The sequence below is a fragment of the Nanorana parkeri genome, unplaced genomic scaffold (assembly GCF_000935625.1).
Source record: "Nanorana parkeri isolate BGI_ZX_2015 unplaced genomic scaffold, ASM93562v1 scaffold684, whole genome shotgun sequence".
Lineage (NCBI taxonomy): Eukaryota > Metazoa > Chordata > Amphibia > Anura > Dicroglossidae > Nanorana > Nanorana parkeri.
In genome coordinates this window covers 730328-746628 of record NW_017306952.1, presented here as the reverse complement: position 1 = coordinate 746628, position 16301 = coordinate 730328, and the positions used below count along the sequence as shown (strand labels likewise).

The following is a 16301-nucleotide window of genomic DNA, read 5'->3' as shown; positions in this document are numbered from 1 at the left end:
AGCTTAGAGGTTCTTTTGGAATATTTGTGATGTAGCATTTTCTTAGTGTCAGGTTAAGTACTGATAAAGTGCTGTTGATATTGTATTCTAGCCATAAAAATGTAAGGAAACCTGTCCTGATCTTCTAAAATAACCACTTCTGGTACTCTGTTTAATTTCATGTGCACAGCTTACCTTTGGTAAAAAAATTTTTTAAAAAAGCTCCCCTATCTGAATTTAGAACTCTGTTGTTTTCCTGCATTAGGGCCTTCCTCTTATCTGTCACTGTATTGGAAGGTGGGCATGGGCTGTTAGTTACCACCAGCACATCAACTATTGTTGGTATATGTGCATTTGAAAAGGATGTCCTGCACTGTAGTTTCACAAAACCATCTGATTGGGTGTATAAAGTGAATGAATTATGTGAGAAATCAGCTATAGTGGCTGTGGCAAGAAGGCAGTGGATGCTTTTGAAATCAGCATATTCTATATGATGCTGTGTATAGGCATTGGCAGAACAACTTTGCTCAAGAAAAAAGGTCTATGGAAAGATTTTTGACAACATTTTATAAGCTATGGATATTTTAGTGTTACATGGACTTAGCTAAACACTCCTTACTGAAGTACTCTTGGTATATGTACCCCCAGAGGTACCTCTGGCATTGTGCCTCAGAATGCATTATAAGAGTTCATTCACACATACATGGGTAAATACATTCTCTTAGTACAGGATACTAATGGACACTAGAAAATAATAGTAAGTAATGGAACTAGTACACACCAGTCTCCTGCAGTGCAACCCTAAAATGCTACCTTACCCTTTTCATTTCATTGTGTTAACACACACATATATATACACACACACACACCATGTTACAATGGCACCTGGAAGTGGTTGGTATATATTGGGCAGCGAACATTTTGTTGGAAGCACAAAAATGGGTCAAGCGTAAGCATTTGAACGACTTTGACAAGGGCCAAATTGTGATGGCATGATGACTAGGTCACAGCAACTCTAAAACTGCAGCTCTTGTGGGCTGCTCCTGGTCTGCAAAAGTGGTCCAAGGAAGTTGAACCCAGAGACAGGGTCATGGGCGGTCAAAGCTCATTGATGCATGCAGGGAGCAAAGACTGGCCCATGTAGTCCAATCTAATAGAAGAGCTACTGTAGCTCAAATTGCTGAAATAGTTAATGCTGGTTTTGATAGAAAGGTGTCTGAACACACAGTTCATTGCATTTTGTTGCATATGGGGCTGCATAGCCTCAGACCAAGCAGGGTGCCTATGATGACCAGTTTTTACCACCAAAAGCACCTACAATGGGCAGGTGAGCAATCAGAACTGGCCCACAGAGCAGTGGAGGAAAGGTGGCCTAGTCTAATGAATTATGTTTTCTTTTACATCATGTGGATGGCCGGGTGCATATGTATCACTTACCTGCGGAAGAGATGCTTCCAGTATGTGCACCAGTATGCACTTTGGGAAGAAGGCAAGCTGGCAGAGGCAGTGTAAATCTTTCGGCAATGTTCTGCTGGGAAACCTTGGGTCCTGCCATTCATGTAGATGTTACTTTGACACGTACCACTGACCAAGTCTTGGAAATGACGTTCCCTGATGGCTCTGCCACACTGCAAAATGGTTCAAGAATGGTTTGATGAACACAACACGTTTGATGTGTTGACTTGGCCTCCAAATTCTCCAGATCTCAATCCAATTGAGTATCTGTGGGATGTGCTGGAAGAACAACTCTGAACCATGGAGGCCCCACCTCGCAACTTAAAGGACTTAAAGCATCTGCCACTGATGGCTTGGTGCTAGAGGTCTAGTGGAGTCCATGCAGGTGGTCATAATGTTATGACTTCAGATACCAAGTACAGTACTCGGTACAAGTTCATGTACAGAAACTTTTCCAGCTCCAAGACTAGACTAGAGAAAAATTCAAAAAAAGTTAGGAGGCAGCTGTCATTTTTAAGGAGCACACAGAGTTCCTGGGATTTGTACATCTCTGTTTTTAATGTACGATTGTTTTTCATAAATATATATAAGTGATGCACAGATACCAGTTTTTTTCAAGTACAAGTACTGATACTTGTCCAAGTACTCACAGATACAAGTACTGATACATTTTGTTGATTGTCATGTGACAGTTTTTCTAAAACAATACCGACTAATGATTTCAGGACAGTGGTGGAGCGCCAGAGTCAGGTCCCGTCTGCAACCGCTGCAACCCTGGTAGTTCTCGTGAAAATGCCAAGTATCTGAACTGGTATCTGAACATCCCTAGATACTGGCTGTATCCCAATGGATACGCGTGGCAAATACGCCCCAAAGAAGCTCCTGTACTTCTTTGGGCGTAGGGCGTTTTGCAGCGCGTTCCTACGCACTGTAAAACGCCCAGGTGGGAACCATGCCCATAGGCAATCATTGGTTTTCACATGTTGAGCGTTTTACAGAGCGTAGGAACGCGCTGTAAAACGCCCAGGTGTGAACCAGGCCAAAGGATTATTTAGTATAATCTGGATGACTAGAACCCCTCATCAGTTTTTTTTATTGGAGATAGCACTTACCCCCTCTATCCAAATCTTTGGATTGGAATTCAATTGTAAAAGGAAACTGGATCTAATAAAGTTTATCAGTGTGTATTCCCCTAATCATCTTATTAGTTTTGGGGCAAATAATTGTTGTTGGGATTTGTGCACAAATGTTCCCAAAGACTAAAACAGGACAAACCTGAATGTGACAATATACAAGGAATGAATGATATTTATTTTATTAGCTACGCATAGTCTAGGAAATGTTATAGGGAATGTAACTGTGGGTGTGCACAATTTCCCTAGTTACCCCATATTGATTAGTTCTAATTAGGAATTGGAGGTCAAATATGCATAATACACACTGAATCTTTTTACAGTACCATGTTTGATTGACCAAATAGTCTCAAGTTGGGTGTGATCAACACAGACTAAGCAGAGGAGTAATAAGAAGCTCTAGAGCGATTATTGGGGAATTCTCCTAAATCTTACTGTGTGGTCCTGGTAGGAGAAGGGTGGTTTTCTTACCTGGCTAACATAAAAAGTTTCAGATTGTCAAAAGGACCCCCAGATGCCAGATATAATGAAATGAATAAGCTGATCATTAATGGGTTATACTTATTTAGTGGCATGATAATGATTGCATCAGTAGGGGGTTTGTTTTTTCTTTACATTGTCTCTGTGAAATAATGTTTGCACCTTCTTGCTCTGCATTTTGCTAATGTAATGTATGATTTGTTTTCTCTACAGCAGTGATGTAGAAATGGAGACTGATCATTACTCCAATGGGTTTGCTGCAGCCTCATCTAATGGATTTCTTAATGGCAGCACAAAGCATGACAGTGAAGTGGAAGAATGTGACACGGAAATGGGTTTGCTGAGATACTCATTGCATTAATCATTAGCTGCTCAGGATTAGCTTAGAAGGGGTTTCCCGTTTTAACTGGCCAACCAGTACTGTGTGGGGCCTCTCTATTTAGTAATGCAGGGGAGTGTTCTGCAGCTCCATATTCTTACTGGGGTCAGAAAAGATTTAACATCTGGTATTGTGGTGCAGTCAGAAAATATTGCTCCTTGAAGGTATTGTACCTGAACAGTTAGGTTTCCACCTACCAAGCACTGTAAACAACAATAATAGAAGGATCCTGCTGTTTAATGGGAAGGGAGAGGTTTAGGCAGATGGGTCCCTTATGTGTTCCTACCTAGAGAGGTTCTAAGCAGATGGGGGGCATACAATGTAACTGAATTGACATCTACTTTGGGGTACCCATGGACATTAGAAGTAGGGTATATCCGGTCTGTCCTATGGCACCTCTGACCTCAGAGTACTCCATAAACATGCATGGTCGGGCATGCATTCATTATTATGTCAGTGGAGGGTAAAGGCATAGACAGATGTAGTCTGTACTAGTTATCTCAGGAGAGAATAATATTGATTGGGACATATTTTCGTACCTGTTTGATCCATGTTCCCACTGAAAGTTGTTGGCTGGAGGTCATCTACCTCAACCAACGAACAGAATATTTCCTGGTATGGCTAAAAACAACACTATAGCATTATAGTATCCTTGCTTCTGTATGCAGCTGTAGATATTTGATGAGTTGCTGGAAAAACAACTGATCTAATATCTAAATCTTCCTACGCGGCAGATGATCACTCATTTAGATAGTTTTCAGGGTCATTATTTCAGTTTGTGCAAGATGCTGTAGAATTAAATCAGCTAATGGTTTCTTTTGTCTCTTGTGTATTCTAGTAGGTAGATCTTAGGGCATGGATCCTAAGCAGGATATAGCAGGAAGTGCAACAGAAGTAGAAATACACCATGGTGATGAATATCACCCAGCTTGGCACAAAGCCAACACTGCAGCAGGGAGGTTGAACCAATGGAGTTCTCATGCCATACAAGAAGGCAGCAGATGATAAAGACAACCTATAACTGACCCGTTAATCTGACTACACTGGCTGCAGGAACATGTGATAGTATCTGGCAGTAATGGGGTGGACATGGGAGGCATAGGCATTTTTCAGTCGCACATTACCACAATCCAGTATTGTACTGTGATGTGCTATTAAACCTCTTGTTGCCACAGGTTCATGTTTGGTGGCTGCAGATGAGAATGCAATGTGTGCAGAAACATGAACAGTTGCTGGTTGATCACAGACTTTCAAATATATTTGCAGATCTCAGTATTCAATAACGAGTACATCTAATGCTGAGGAGCTGATATCACAAATAGCGCTTCAATAATGTTATCAATATTTGACCACAGTTAGTGTACTGGGCTAGAAAATATTGCCTGTGTTTTCCCTATAAACAATTAGCAGTTCATGGATTTTTGCATGATGGAGCATGCTACCGTTGCAGTCAGGCCATGTAGGGGTTAAAGTGGAACTTCAGGCAGAGAGTACAGCAGTAATGATTGTAAAATGAAGAGGAAGATATATATATATATATATATATACACACACACACACAAAATAAACCTTTTTTTTTATTTTAAGGATTCTCTACTGTATAGTGTTTTGCGGTGGAAAAAACCATCAACACTAAGGTGGACATTCTCCAGGCTAAGATGTATTGGCTTCACTCGAACAACATACACTGGCAGCACTGTTTTTGGGAGGAAGCCTCAAACAATCCACTACAAGTTGAATGGATCAAGCACTGACCACTCTGCTCCATCTTGTCATATCTGTTGTCAGATTGGCAGTTTAGAGTCTATAGGGGATGTTGTATAGTGTAGAGGGAACAATGCAAGTTTAACTTTCAAAGCCAGTTCAGAGTCTATTGGGCATGTAGTTGGGTGTAGAGGGGACGATGAAAGTGTCGCTTTAAGCTGGTGCTGGTGTCACCTGGTGGCCAAAAGAGAAGAGTTTTCACACCAGTCTCGCTGCACACTGAAGGCACAATTAAACATTTAGGCATTTAGGGCTCTGGACTTTTTGAACAATGCTTATTAGATTTATGTTTTGGCTTCCAGTTTATTACTTCTTACTTGTGAGACTTGGTTGTGCACATTATTGCACTCTGAGATGTTTTTTACCAGCGTTTTGTAAAATCTGTGGTCATTTAGCAGTTGTTCCTTTTTGCTGATGGAGTCCTGCGTTGTGTCCATACTAGGGATGCACTGATACCAATACTAGTATCGGTTTTGGTGTTGATACCGAGTATTTGGATAAATACCCGATACCCAAATTTCCGGTATTAGGATGCCGGGCAGCGAGTCATTACACGCTGCCCGGCGTCCTGATTGGCCGGGAAGCTGGCACCATGCTCCTTCGTCACTTGGTGACAAGGGAGCATGTAGCGGGCTTCCCGGCCAATCAGGAAGCCGGGCAGCGTGTAATGACTTGTTGCCCGGCTTTTGATTGATAGGGAAGATGGCCAATGAGGAAGCCGGACGGTGAGTCATTACTGGCCAGAAAGCTGCCTCCATGCCTCTTCGCCACCTAGCGACGAAGGAAGCAGGGAGACTGCTTCCTGGCTAATCAGGAAGCCAGGGGGCAAGTCATTACAGGCCTCCTGGCTAACTTAATGGGAATTTAAGCATTAATCTTCTGTATTTCCCTGGAAATCTGATATCTGACCTAAAGCCTGGGGAACATGGACACTTGCATATATTTTAGAATTCTAGTCTTGCTAAACATACCCAAATACCAATGCCCTATCCTTAGTAGCTGAAGAAAAAAAACAGTAGGTTTAGGGAAGGAACCTGTTATCATATATGACTTCATCATTAAACAATGTAACTGGTACAGCTTCTATTGTTGCAGAAGTAGATTCAACTCAGGTCAGACGCCAGCTGTGTGGAGGGAGCCAGGCCGCTGTCGAGAGAATGATCTGTTTTGGAAGAGAGCTACAAGCTATGAGCGAGCAACTGAGAAGAGAACGAGGAAAAAATGCCACTAACAAAAACATGTTAAAGGTATGTAGGCTGTTTGAGCTAAGATGCCTTGTTATAATTTGGCCCTCATGTATGACAAAGGAAAGATGGGGGCAGTTTGCCTATTGTTCACTCCTCTGTATCCCTCAGCTACCCATAGAGGGGCACTCTGATTGCATTGAGGAATGCAGGATGTGATTTTTAAGTTTACCCATCATGAGACAAATGCATTGGCTGCCATTGCTGACCACCTACTACAAATACTAGATGCCTGGCTGTCTTTGACTTCAATACTTACTGACCTGCAAACAAAACATGCAGCAATAGAATTCAGAATAAAGTCAGAACTCCAGGGCTACATACTTGTTCTGGTAGAGTAAAAGTATTGAAGTCCAGGAGTCGCATGACATCCAGGCACCTAATATTTTGAGATGGAGACCAACAAATGGCAGACCTCGCATTTGTTTCTTTTGAGCATCATTCGGGAAAGAAAGCTTTTTTTCTGGGTTTGGGGGCTCCATGGATGCATTGTACTGCAATTTACCCAAACCAGGGGTACGCACCGGCTCCATTATATGAGGTGGCCTTATCACCTATTTACAGTGGAATCTACTATCATATTTTGCTGGGCTCGGGCTCGGACCATAACTCTGTGTGGTATCAGTCACTATACCACACTGTAGTTTAAGAGAAGGGAACTACCAATCTAGGAAATGTATTCCAAATGACAATGCCATTGTTACTTTGTCATATCCATTTCCCTGACAGATGACAGCTTCACCTCCTCAGATAAAACAATATTCGGAGCTTCGTTCTATCTCAGAGGTTGTGCTGCAATACCAGCGTTCACGGAGCTATGGTGCTGCAAGCATAATGTGACATCATCAGGTCCCAGTAAAACAAGGGATCCAAAACGGAGATCAGAAATGGGGATTACATTTAATTTTATTCCCTTTTTGGGGAAAAATATCTTTTGGTATAAATAGTCTGTGCTTCCGGTATTTCCATGATGTTTGGTTTTCTTTAGATGTGCGTGTTTTACTATTTTTACTCATCATGCTTGTTTTTGTTTTTTTATTACAGGATGCATTTAGTTTATTGGCTTATTCTGATCCCTGGAATAGCCCAGTTGGCTACCAGCTTGATCCCATACAGAGAGAGCATGTGTGCTCATCTCTTAACAGTGCAATATTAGGTAAGAAGGTTTCTTTTGTGTTAGGACGCTTGTATTCCTTGCTTGTTCCTAAAATGTTGTGTTGGCTTTTTTTATTGGTTGCTGGTAAAATCTTGGTTCCATGATTTCCAGAAGTATATGTGAATTGTTTGATGATCTGACTTAGTGCAGTGGCTGTCTTATTTGTCTGTCTGCATTTCACAGATGCATATATTTTATACACAAGGCCTTGTTTTATACAGATAATCGTGTCCTGGCTGCCGTTACTATAGAAACAGTCTGGGAATTCTGCCAAATTCAACGCAACACATTTCTGTGTGTATTTGTGTGTGATCTGAGTAGTGAGGGGGTTGTCTGGCAAAACGCACAGGCACTCATTCTTCTTCCCCTTTACAGCAGTTACCATTCTACTAAAGCAGCAGATTTCATTTGGCATTTATTTCTTTTTATAATTTCGAGCAAGATTTACTCTATAGCAGTGGTTCTCAGCCTGGGTAACCTCAGGGCCCACATTTGAAATAAGTCGTGACCCAAGTGGCAGCAGTATGTGTTCCGGTGCAGGCGATTTGAACTGTGGGTGGGAGGTGCGTTTGGGCAATGGCAATGCAACGCACCTCCCAGACCAGAACGCGCGATAGGTGCGATTGCATGGTACAGCGTGGTAATTGCACAGGACTGTTCTATTAATGCGCTGTACTAGTGTGAACGGGCACTCAAAAATACACAACAACAGACACAATCACAGACACACCAAAAACAATTGTAAATGTTTTTTTCTTTTTACGATCCACCCTGCTTTACGAGAACTGGAGTAGATCCTCAGCCTGGGGTCCAGTGTGGGCTCCATATGTGTATTGCTTGTACAACTCCCTTGTACACCCTGTAGAAGTGCCGGGAGCCAAAATGTGATGTCGCTCCGGTCCAGGCACCTCTACAGGGCATGCAAGGGAGCTGTAAGCAATGCACTTATGGATGGAACTCCCTCGCGACCATACCCCCTATCCCACCTCAAACTAAAACTTGGTGCCGGGCGGCATATTTTGAATGGCTGCTCGGCGCAAGTACTGACAGTGCTGCGCTAGGGGGAGGCTGGGGATCCTCTCACCTAGCACAGTGGAAGGCACACGGCGACCCACTGAACAAGGGGTTGCAACCCACCAGTTGAGAACCACAGCTCTATCTACTCCATCACCATTCAAGTGATATGCAGACAATAGCTTACAACTGTTTGGTTGTATTTTTTTTTCCAGATATAAAAAAAAATAACAATTGAAAATACCTGATATAAACCTTTTACCAGCCTGGGTGTTTCTAATGAAGCACGTGGTAAAAAAAAATCTATAAGCTAGTTTCCATATGTAAAATACACATTTCAAAATGATCCGTAGATTCAGGATTATAGGCCGCGGATATCAACTTTTCTTGTTAAATGCTCATTTACCTGGCAGTTATGCTGAACCTCTGGCTTCAGTTACTGACCAGGAACCCTGGAACAAGCATGTCTTATATTGCAGATTACCAACCTTTCGATGTGGCATCTGCATTAGTCGTCTCTTTTTCGGGATAAGTCCATTTTCTGCAAGTACAGGAAATGACCTGCTGCTGATCCAGCAATCTTCTGCAAACTACAGAATATCTCCGTCCCTGTTGTACAGATGAGGAGGCATTTTATAGTCAAAATGAAACCTGAGCAGGCTCGGGTGACAACACTGTTGCTCCATAAATTCAGTACAGTGAATGAGCATGATCACTCAAGGACAGGAAGTGTTGCTGGTAGGATGACACAGGTGCAAATAAGTCATAAAAAAGAATGCAGACACCTCATTTTAGCACTGGCAAGATGCAATATATTAAATGTGTGTTCTTGGGTTTAGATATCATTTTAAAGTATTTATATATTATTATTATTATTATTATTATAACAGCAGTAGTGAAATTGCAGCTGCTTTCCCCTTATTTTCTCTGGCAGCAGGGACTTGTCAGCCTGCCAGCCTTCTAATGTAAACAATCCGCAAGTGCTGTAAGCGGTTAGAAAGTGAGTGTAACCTGACTTTAGAATATGTGTGAATTACTCCACAGTACACGCAGCTACAGAGGTCAGTATTGTCTCCTGGTAAGAATATGTAGGCAGTATGGCCCACGCTATCTAGTTGTCGTTTTTACTATTAAGAGTCTCTATTGTTTTAAAAACGGGAAAACGATGGCTAGTTAAGACACGCACTCTCCAGTCTTCTTTTTACAATAAAACCCTAGAACACATATTTTTAATGCTTACGTGATTTTTTTTTTTTCTTCTGTCTTGGTATTTCTCTGTTCCTAACAAAATGTTGTGTGTTTAATTCCATAGATATTCACAACCTGCCAAAGCAGCCACCTCTCTCCTTGGCTCTGGAACAAGCTGCTCAGTGTTTAGAGATGATGGCTCACTCAGGCATAGGTTCCTGTGCATTTGCCAGGGTGGCTGATTACTTACATTAGCTATGCATTAGAAGTCCAATGTAAACACAGACTATATATATGCAGTATGGGAATACTGTAAGACACATAGACCAGCTCTAGTTATTTGGAACTTTTATTTTGTTTTCAGTTATACCATTTGTAACAAGCACGACTCTACCATTGACTTTAAATAGCTATTATTTTTTAATTACTATATTTTCTTTTACTTTTAAGAGGATGTTGCTATGTAATTCTGGTGTGATATACCAGCAATAATTTGATTTGACTATATTAATCTATAATATTCTCTTCCAATACGTGAGGTACAGTGAAGAACAAAAAGTAAAAAAAAAAATTCAGAGACTCTCACAGGGTTGCGCTAAAGGACAAGCGAAATGCTTGCGGCTTGGTCCTGTGGTTTCTTTTTTTTCCTTTTCTCGTTTTGTTTGGGTGCGTAACAGACACTTCTGTGCTGCAAAAGGATAAGTGTTTACAATCTGCATCCAGGCTTTTTATTTGCACAGTCCATTCATTGCCTCCAGGTCTTCACTCACCAAACTGTTATGTAACTGTTGTGAGCCTGCACGCACTGTGATTGAGAAACCGAACTGCCAGCGTACCAGTTGTGTATGTTCACTTGGCATGTCTAAAGTGTGGACATCAATCATATACGCTTCTGGTCTATCTAGTAACCTGCAAAGGGCACCATCGGATGTAGGACATCTCGTGTGGAACTGCAGAATATCCCCCAACTCTTGTTGTAAGACTTGAAATAACCTGTAATTTTTTTTCCTTCTATCTGCATCTTGACTTTGTAGTCCCAGGATGGGTTGCTGTGGTCAGCTTCAGCCTTTGTTCTCGCTACGGGCTGTGTCATTGTTTTTTCCTGTTGTGTGATAAAATTCTTTATTGTAACATGTCAGCACAACGTGTGATGTGAAGACTTCTGCTCGACTCATCCCATAACAGGACTGCTTCTTCTACACTATATTAGAGATTGGTGTGTCTTTAATCATTTATTTATAGAAAAGAACCAAATATTTAGTCTATTTCTAGGTATCTTAATTTCACCTTTGTACACTTTAATTTTTAAGTGCTAAAATATTGAAATAAAAATGTAACTGTACTTAAATTAATCTGCCAATAAAAATTTAAAAATTTGGAAACTGATACAAGCCTTGGCGTAATTTTGGTGTGTCTTGGCTCAGGGAGAACGTTCAATGCCGATCTCGGCACAGGATGGCCTGATGCTTCTGTATTGATTTCAAGGGCGTGTAATGACGCACTGCCCAGCTTCCTGATAACGGAAATATCGGGCTAGGCATCGGAGCATTTGGGCGAGTACAAGTACCCGCCCAAATACTCGGCATCGATACCGATACTAGTACCGGTGCATCCCTAGTAAGTATTGGTGGGGGTGTTGGGGACTGCCCGTCTTCCTGATTGGCCGGGAAGCTGGCTCCATGCTCTCTCGGCACCTCATGACGAGGGAGCATGGAACTGGCTTCCTGGCCAATCAGGAAGCCAGGCGCTGCGTCATTACACAGCGCCCGGCTTCCTGATTGGCCAGAAAGCCAGCTCCATGCTTTCTCATCACCTAGTGACGAGAAGCAAGGAGACAGCTTCCCGGCCAATCAGTTCTTGAGTAGTCGGGAGGCTGGCTTCATGACGAGAGAGCATGGAGCCGGCTTCCCAGCCAATCAATGCGATCCGCCGCACGGGATCGCAAGGCACATTGTGCCTGCGGTCCGAACCTGTGCGGTGCGATCAAAATGCTACAAGCACTATTTTGATCGCATCACACAGGGCCGTGCGGCGGATTGCATTGTGGCCGGAGTGTGTGGCTACGGCGCCATTTACTTGAATGGCCCGCCACGCCCCCTCCTACCCCACTAAAAAGGGAGCCGGCCGCAATGCGAGGCAGTGCGTTCCGGCCAAAATCGGGCCGGAACGCACTGCTTCTAGTGTGACTGAGCCCTAATGCTTACCTTTTGGCGAATGCTCCTTCCCTTCTGCCGCTGTAGGTGTACTACTTCGGCTCAAAGTAAGTATAGCAAGAAGGGGTAATTCCATTTTCCCAAATTCTCCTGCGAATGTGGAATTACCCTTTAAGTCCAGAGCTACACTCGATATCAAATATCTTTGCCACTAAGAGATTATCTATGTCTCTGTGTTGACTGTTATCTCATTAACATCACAGTCATTTCAGAGTGCTACAAAGAAGGTGACCATAAACAAATGGTTAAATCTCTCAGGCAAGAGATACAAGCGCATGTGTAGTCCTGAGCATTATAACAGCAGCTGTTACCTTGTTGCGTACACAGGGTTTAGTGCACCTACAATAACACAGCTGTTGTCCCCTTTCATGTGTTTCAGAAAGGGAATTTGTGATGCCAGGAATATAGAAAGCTGTCATTCTGGAAATGCTGGCACACTGGCTTTAATATCTATAGTTACTGACCTAGAAGAGTATGCAGATCAGAAAAGTCACAAGTACTAATTTGCATACTTGTTCTGTACCAGTAAATCCAAATATCAAAGCCATTCATTTACTGTGAGAGTTGGGCAACTAGCATTTTCAAGACGGTCCAGCAATGGCAGCCTCCACATTGTTCTCATAATACGGTGGCTTAATAGGACAACTTCACCTTTTCGTTTAGATTTTTTTTTATCCATTGAGGGACACAGCCCTGAAGAATTCTGGGACATGGGGTTAGAGGGATCCCTCCTCTTTGCACCTGGTGTGTTTGTATTTGCAGCAGAGGGCTCGGGGACCATTTGCTCGCCCTAAGGCCGTGGACAGTATGGAAAAGGATTTTACGGTCAGAACAAAATCCTGTTTTTTCTCCACTGTCCACATGGCCCTAGGGCAGGGATGTCCAAACTCTGGCCCTCCAGCTGTGGTGAAACTACAAATCCTCTCTCTCCGGGAGTCATGTCGGTGGCTGTGAGGATCTTGCAATGCCTCATGGGATTTGTAGTTCCACCACAGCTGGAGGGCCGGAGTTTGGACACCCCTGCCCTAGGGCAAGCAAATGGTCCCTGAGCCCTCTGCAGTACATACAGGTGCAAATAAAGAGTAGGGATCCTCTACGCATCTTGCTCCCCCTTGCTGTAGCACTCGCTAAGCCTTTGGTCTTCAAACTCTTCAGAGACTCTCGGGCTGAAGCATTGTACGGTCTGGTCCTGTCATACTGAACTCTGCAGAGAAATCACCAGGCATACTGGCCTGACCTTGCAGCAGGGTCCCGTGAACTGGATGTACAGACAGAGAAGTTACTGCAGGGCTGTTACAGAGAGAACACCAGTGTACTTAATGAACTGGGAAAACCTCCACTTGGCCGACTGGAGAGACTTTCAGGGTTTCCAAAATCCAGCATGAAACTACCGGAAGCTAAGGATAGTAGAAAATCTCTCAAAAGACGTACACAGCAAAGCTGATAAGAAAAACACGTCCACTCTCTCTTTGAGAACACTTAAGCTGGCCATACACCTATAGATTATCTGCAGACTTTCTATGGTCAGATGGGAAAAGTGCAACAGATTCCTCCATCTATGCTAAGCTGTGTGGATGGAGGAATCTCCCATCGGCCAAGCTTCAGTATCTTCCTAGTTGGCCCCGCTGGCTCTCAAAATACATGAACGATCTGATTGGATGCAGACATTGCTCAGGTATTTTGAGAGCGAGCGGGGCCGACTAGCAAGATACTGAAGCTTGACCCAGTGCGAGATTCCTCCATGCACACAGTTTAGTGTAGATGGAGGAATCTGTTGCACTTTTCCCATCTGACCATAGAAAACCTGCAGATAATCTATAGGTGTATGGCCAGCTTAAGTGAAACCGAGCATGAATTGTGTGGGAGGGGTTATAGCCCTTAGGGGCAGGCCTATAGGGACAGATGGAAATTTCCCCTGTAGGTAGCAGGTTCATAGTTGGTGTTTTCATTTGCAGCTGTTTTCCTCGATGGATGATGGAGACAAAGCTTCTGTGTTCCAGATTTTCCTTCACTTTCTGGTCAAAACATAGAGCACCTTACTGTCCTGGTGAAGGCAAACCTCTTCACAGATCCCCTGATAGGGGTTCAAATCCTTCCCCAATCTATCCAAAGCCTAAAGTATATGTCAAGCCAAAAGGTTTTGTTTTTTTAGTGCACCTAGTACCTGTCTTTGCCATTGTCTTACTTATAAGCCACATACTGGTTCCAAGGCACCTCTACTGCCATCAGAAATAGAGGCTGCCTTTGCTGACCACCTTGTGGAAATTTTGAGTGATGTAACGGACCTGGAACAAGAATGCGGCTAGTGACAAACTCCTCCTGCATGCTCGTTCCAGGTCCATTAATTATTGAAGTCTTTGTTCACCAGAACAGCCAGGAACCCAACCTTTTCAAAAGGTGAGTTCCGCAGTAGGCTCTGTATTATGGTGATGCCAGTTTATTTTAGTGTTAGGCTTTAGGGGGGTTTTATGGTAGGTGGTAATTTTCAGTGTTTGTGTGAGGGGATGGTTAAAAATAAACCCTGGCCACACTTTGAGGAAATGACGAAGACTTGGAATCTCTTCCGGTCTGTGTTGCCGTCATGAAGAATTCTTGTTTGGGTGGGACAACAAGGATTAGTATTATTGGGGACACAGACACAAGCGAACAAAGACTTCACAATAAAACATCAGTAACAGTGTATGGGGAGTGCATGAGCGACACTGCTGCTATTGACGCAAAACCTATTTCACCAGCAAGTTAACCCTTTGCATGGTAAACAAGAGAACTCTGTCATAAATTAAAGAAGTCCTCCGAGACTTACCACGTTCCTAGACTTAGAGACTGCTTTGCCTCCAACATAGTACATAAGAGTCTGGGGAAGCACCATAAGCAGGATTCAGTACTCAAATGTGACATTCCAGGTTATCTTTGCCCCATCAATGGGCATATACACAAAGGGAGCCTGAAGAGAACGATTCACATCAAAGGTTCTGGACCCAAAAGAGTTCTGCGGCTAACACAGTACCGAAAGGTCTGGGAAGTGCCACAAGCAGAGCCCAGTGCCCAAAGGTCACATTCCAGGCAAGACCCATAATCTATCCACTCTTTGACATCCATCCACCTAGGGCACACAGGAAAAAGAAAGCCTGAAGCATGCTGGGAGTGGAGGGGATTAAACCTGACTGGCCAATTGCTTTATTTGTCAGTGTCCAATTCCACCTGTAGGTGGCAGTATAACCCTGTTATCTCTTAATAACTGAATCCTGTGCTTTATTCCAGTGAAAGAGATCTAACCCCAGCTACACATAATCCTGATCACCATAAATATTTAACCATACCGGAAACTCTATAGCACCTCCCTTTCATTGCCGGCGTAGTAATCGACTCTAATGCTGTATTTCCCAGCTTTACACAGATGTCATAATACTCAGATGTAAGGAGAAAAAGAATGGTACATAGTATGACTATGTTTAAGAAAAAAAAAAAGTTTATTAAAGAACATAAATGGATTTAATCATATGGCAGACAGACGGTTCTACCCGCTCCCAGTTTCTGAAGTTAGTGTATCTGGAATGAGGAATTTTTTCTTCTCCTCTTTGATATGATGCAGACGGCTATGTGAGTAGATTCATTGATGCTCCTTAATAACAAATGAATATCGAAAATGTCTGCGCAAATAACTATTTCTCTGTAATGTGCATCTGCCAACACTCACAGGGCTAGTCACAAAAGGGTGAAGAGTTTGGAGAAGGCAGGAGAAGTGAACAATCTAGGACAGCGGTGGCGAACTTTGGCACTCCAGCTGTTTTGCAACTACAAGTCCCATGAGGCATTGCAAGGCTCTGACAGCCACAGACATAACTCCCCGAGGCAGATGCATGTTGGGATTTGTAGTTTTGGCACAGCTGGAGTGCCAAGGTTCGCCACCACTGATCTAGGACAACATAGCTGAACTGGGGAATTTCCCAATCAGCTATGTTGTCCTAGATTGTTCACTTCTCCTAACTCTTCACCCTTTTGTGAATAACCTTGTGGGAATGTGCTATCACAAGCAAATAAACTCAAAAACAGTGTCATTCCATCACTTACAGTAACCATATGGAAAAAAATAAAATACATCAAACAATTGTGAAAAGTATTACCATGTAATGTTTTCAAACTGATTCAAAAGAAGTGAAATAAACAGTATAAAGTGCTGTGCAATCAGTTCCAGAAGTCCACCTAACAATAAATGTGCTGAATGGGGAAATGTAACTTCTTTGCAATGTGCTAAATATCCAAAAACTCCAACTTTCGCCTCTCACCTGATGGGTG

The 16301-nt window shown here is 42.9% G+C and overlaps 1 protein-coding gene across 2 annotated transcripts in view; it reads left to right on the top strand.

Annotated features, from left to right (window-relative positions):
* RANBP9 (RAN binding protein 9) overlaps positions 1-10363 on the top strand; it is a 36692-nt gene extending 26329 nt beyond the window's left edge. Inside the window, exons 10-13 of one of the 2 annotated variants that reach the window (XM_018563675.1) lie at positions 3261-3382; positions 6286-6437; positions 7479-7590; positions 9917-10363. In XM_018563675.1, the coding sequence (XP_018419177.1) occupies positions 3261-3382; positions 6286-6437; positions 7479-7590; positions 9917-10047 (517 nt within the window). In that variant the 3' untranslated portion in view covers positions 10048-10363. The remainder of the gene's footprint in view (positions 1-3260; positions 3383-6285; positions 6438-7478; positions 7591-9916) is intronic. The other variant, XM_018563674.1, reaches the window with a different exon arrangement.
* Positions 10364-16301: the final 5938 nt, after the last annotated feature.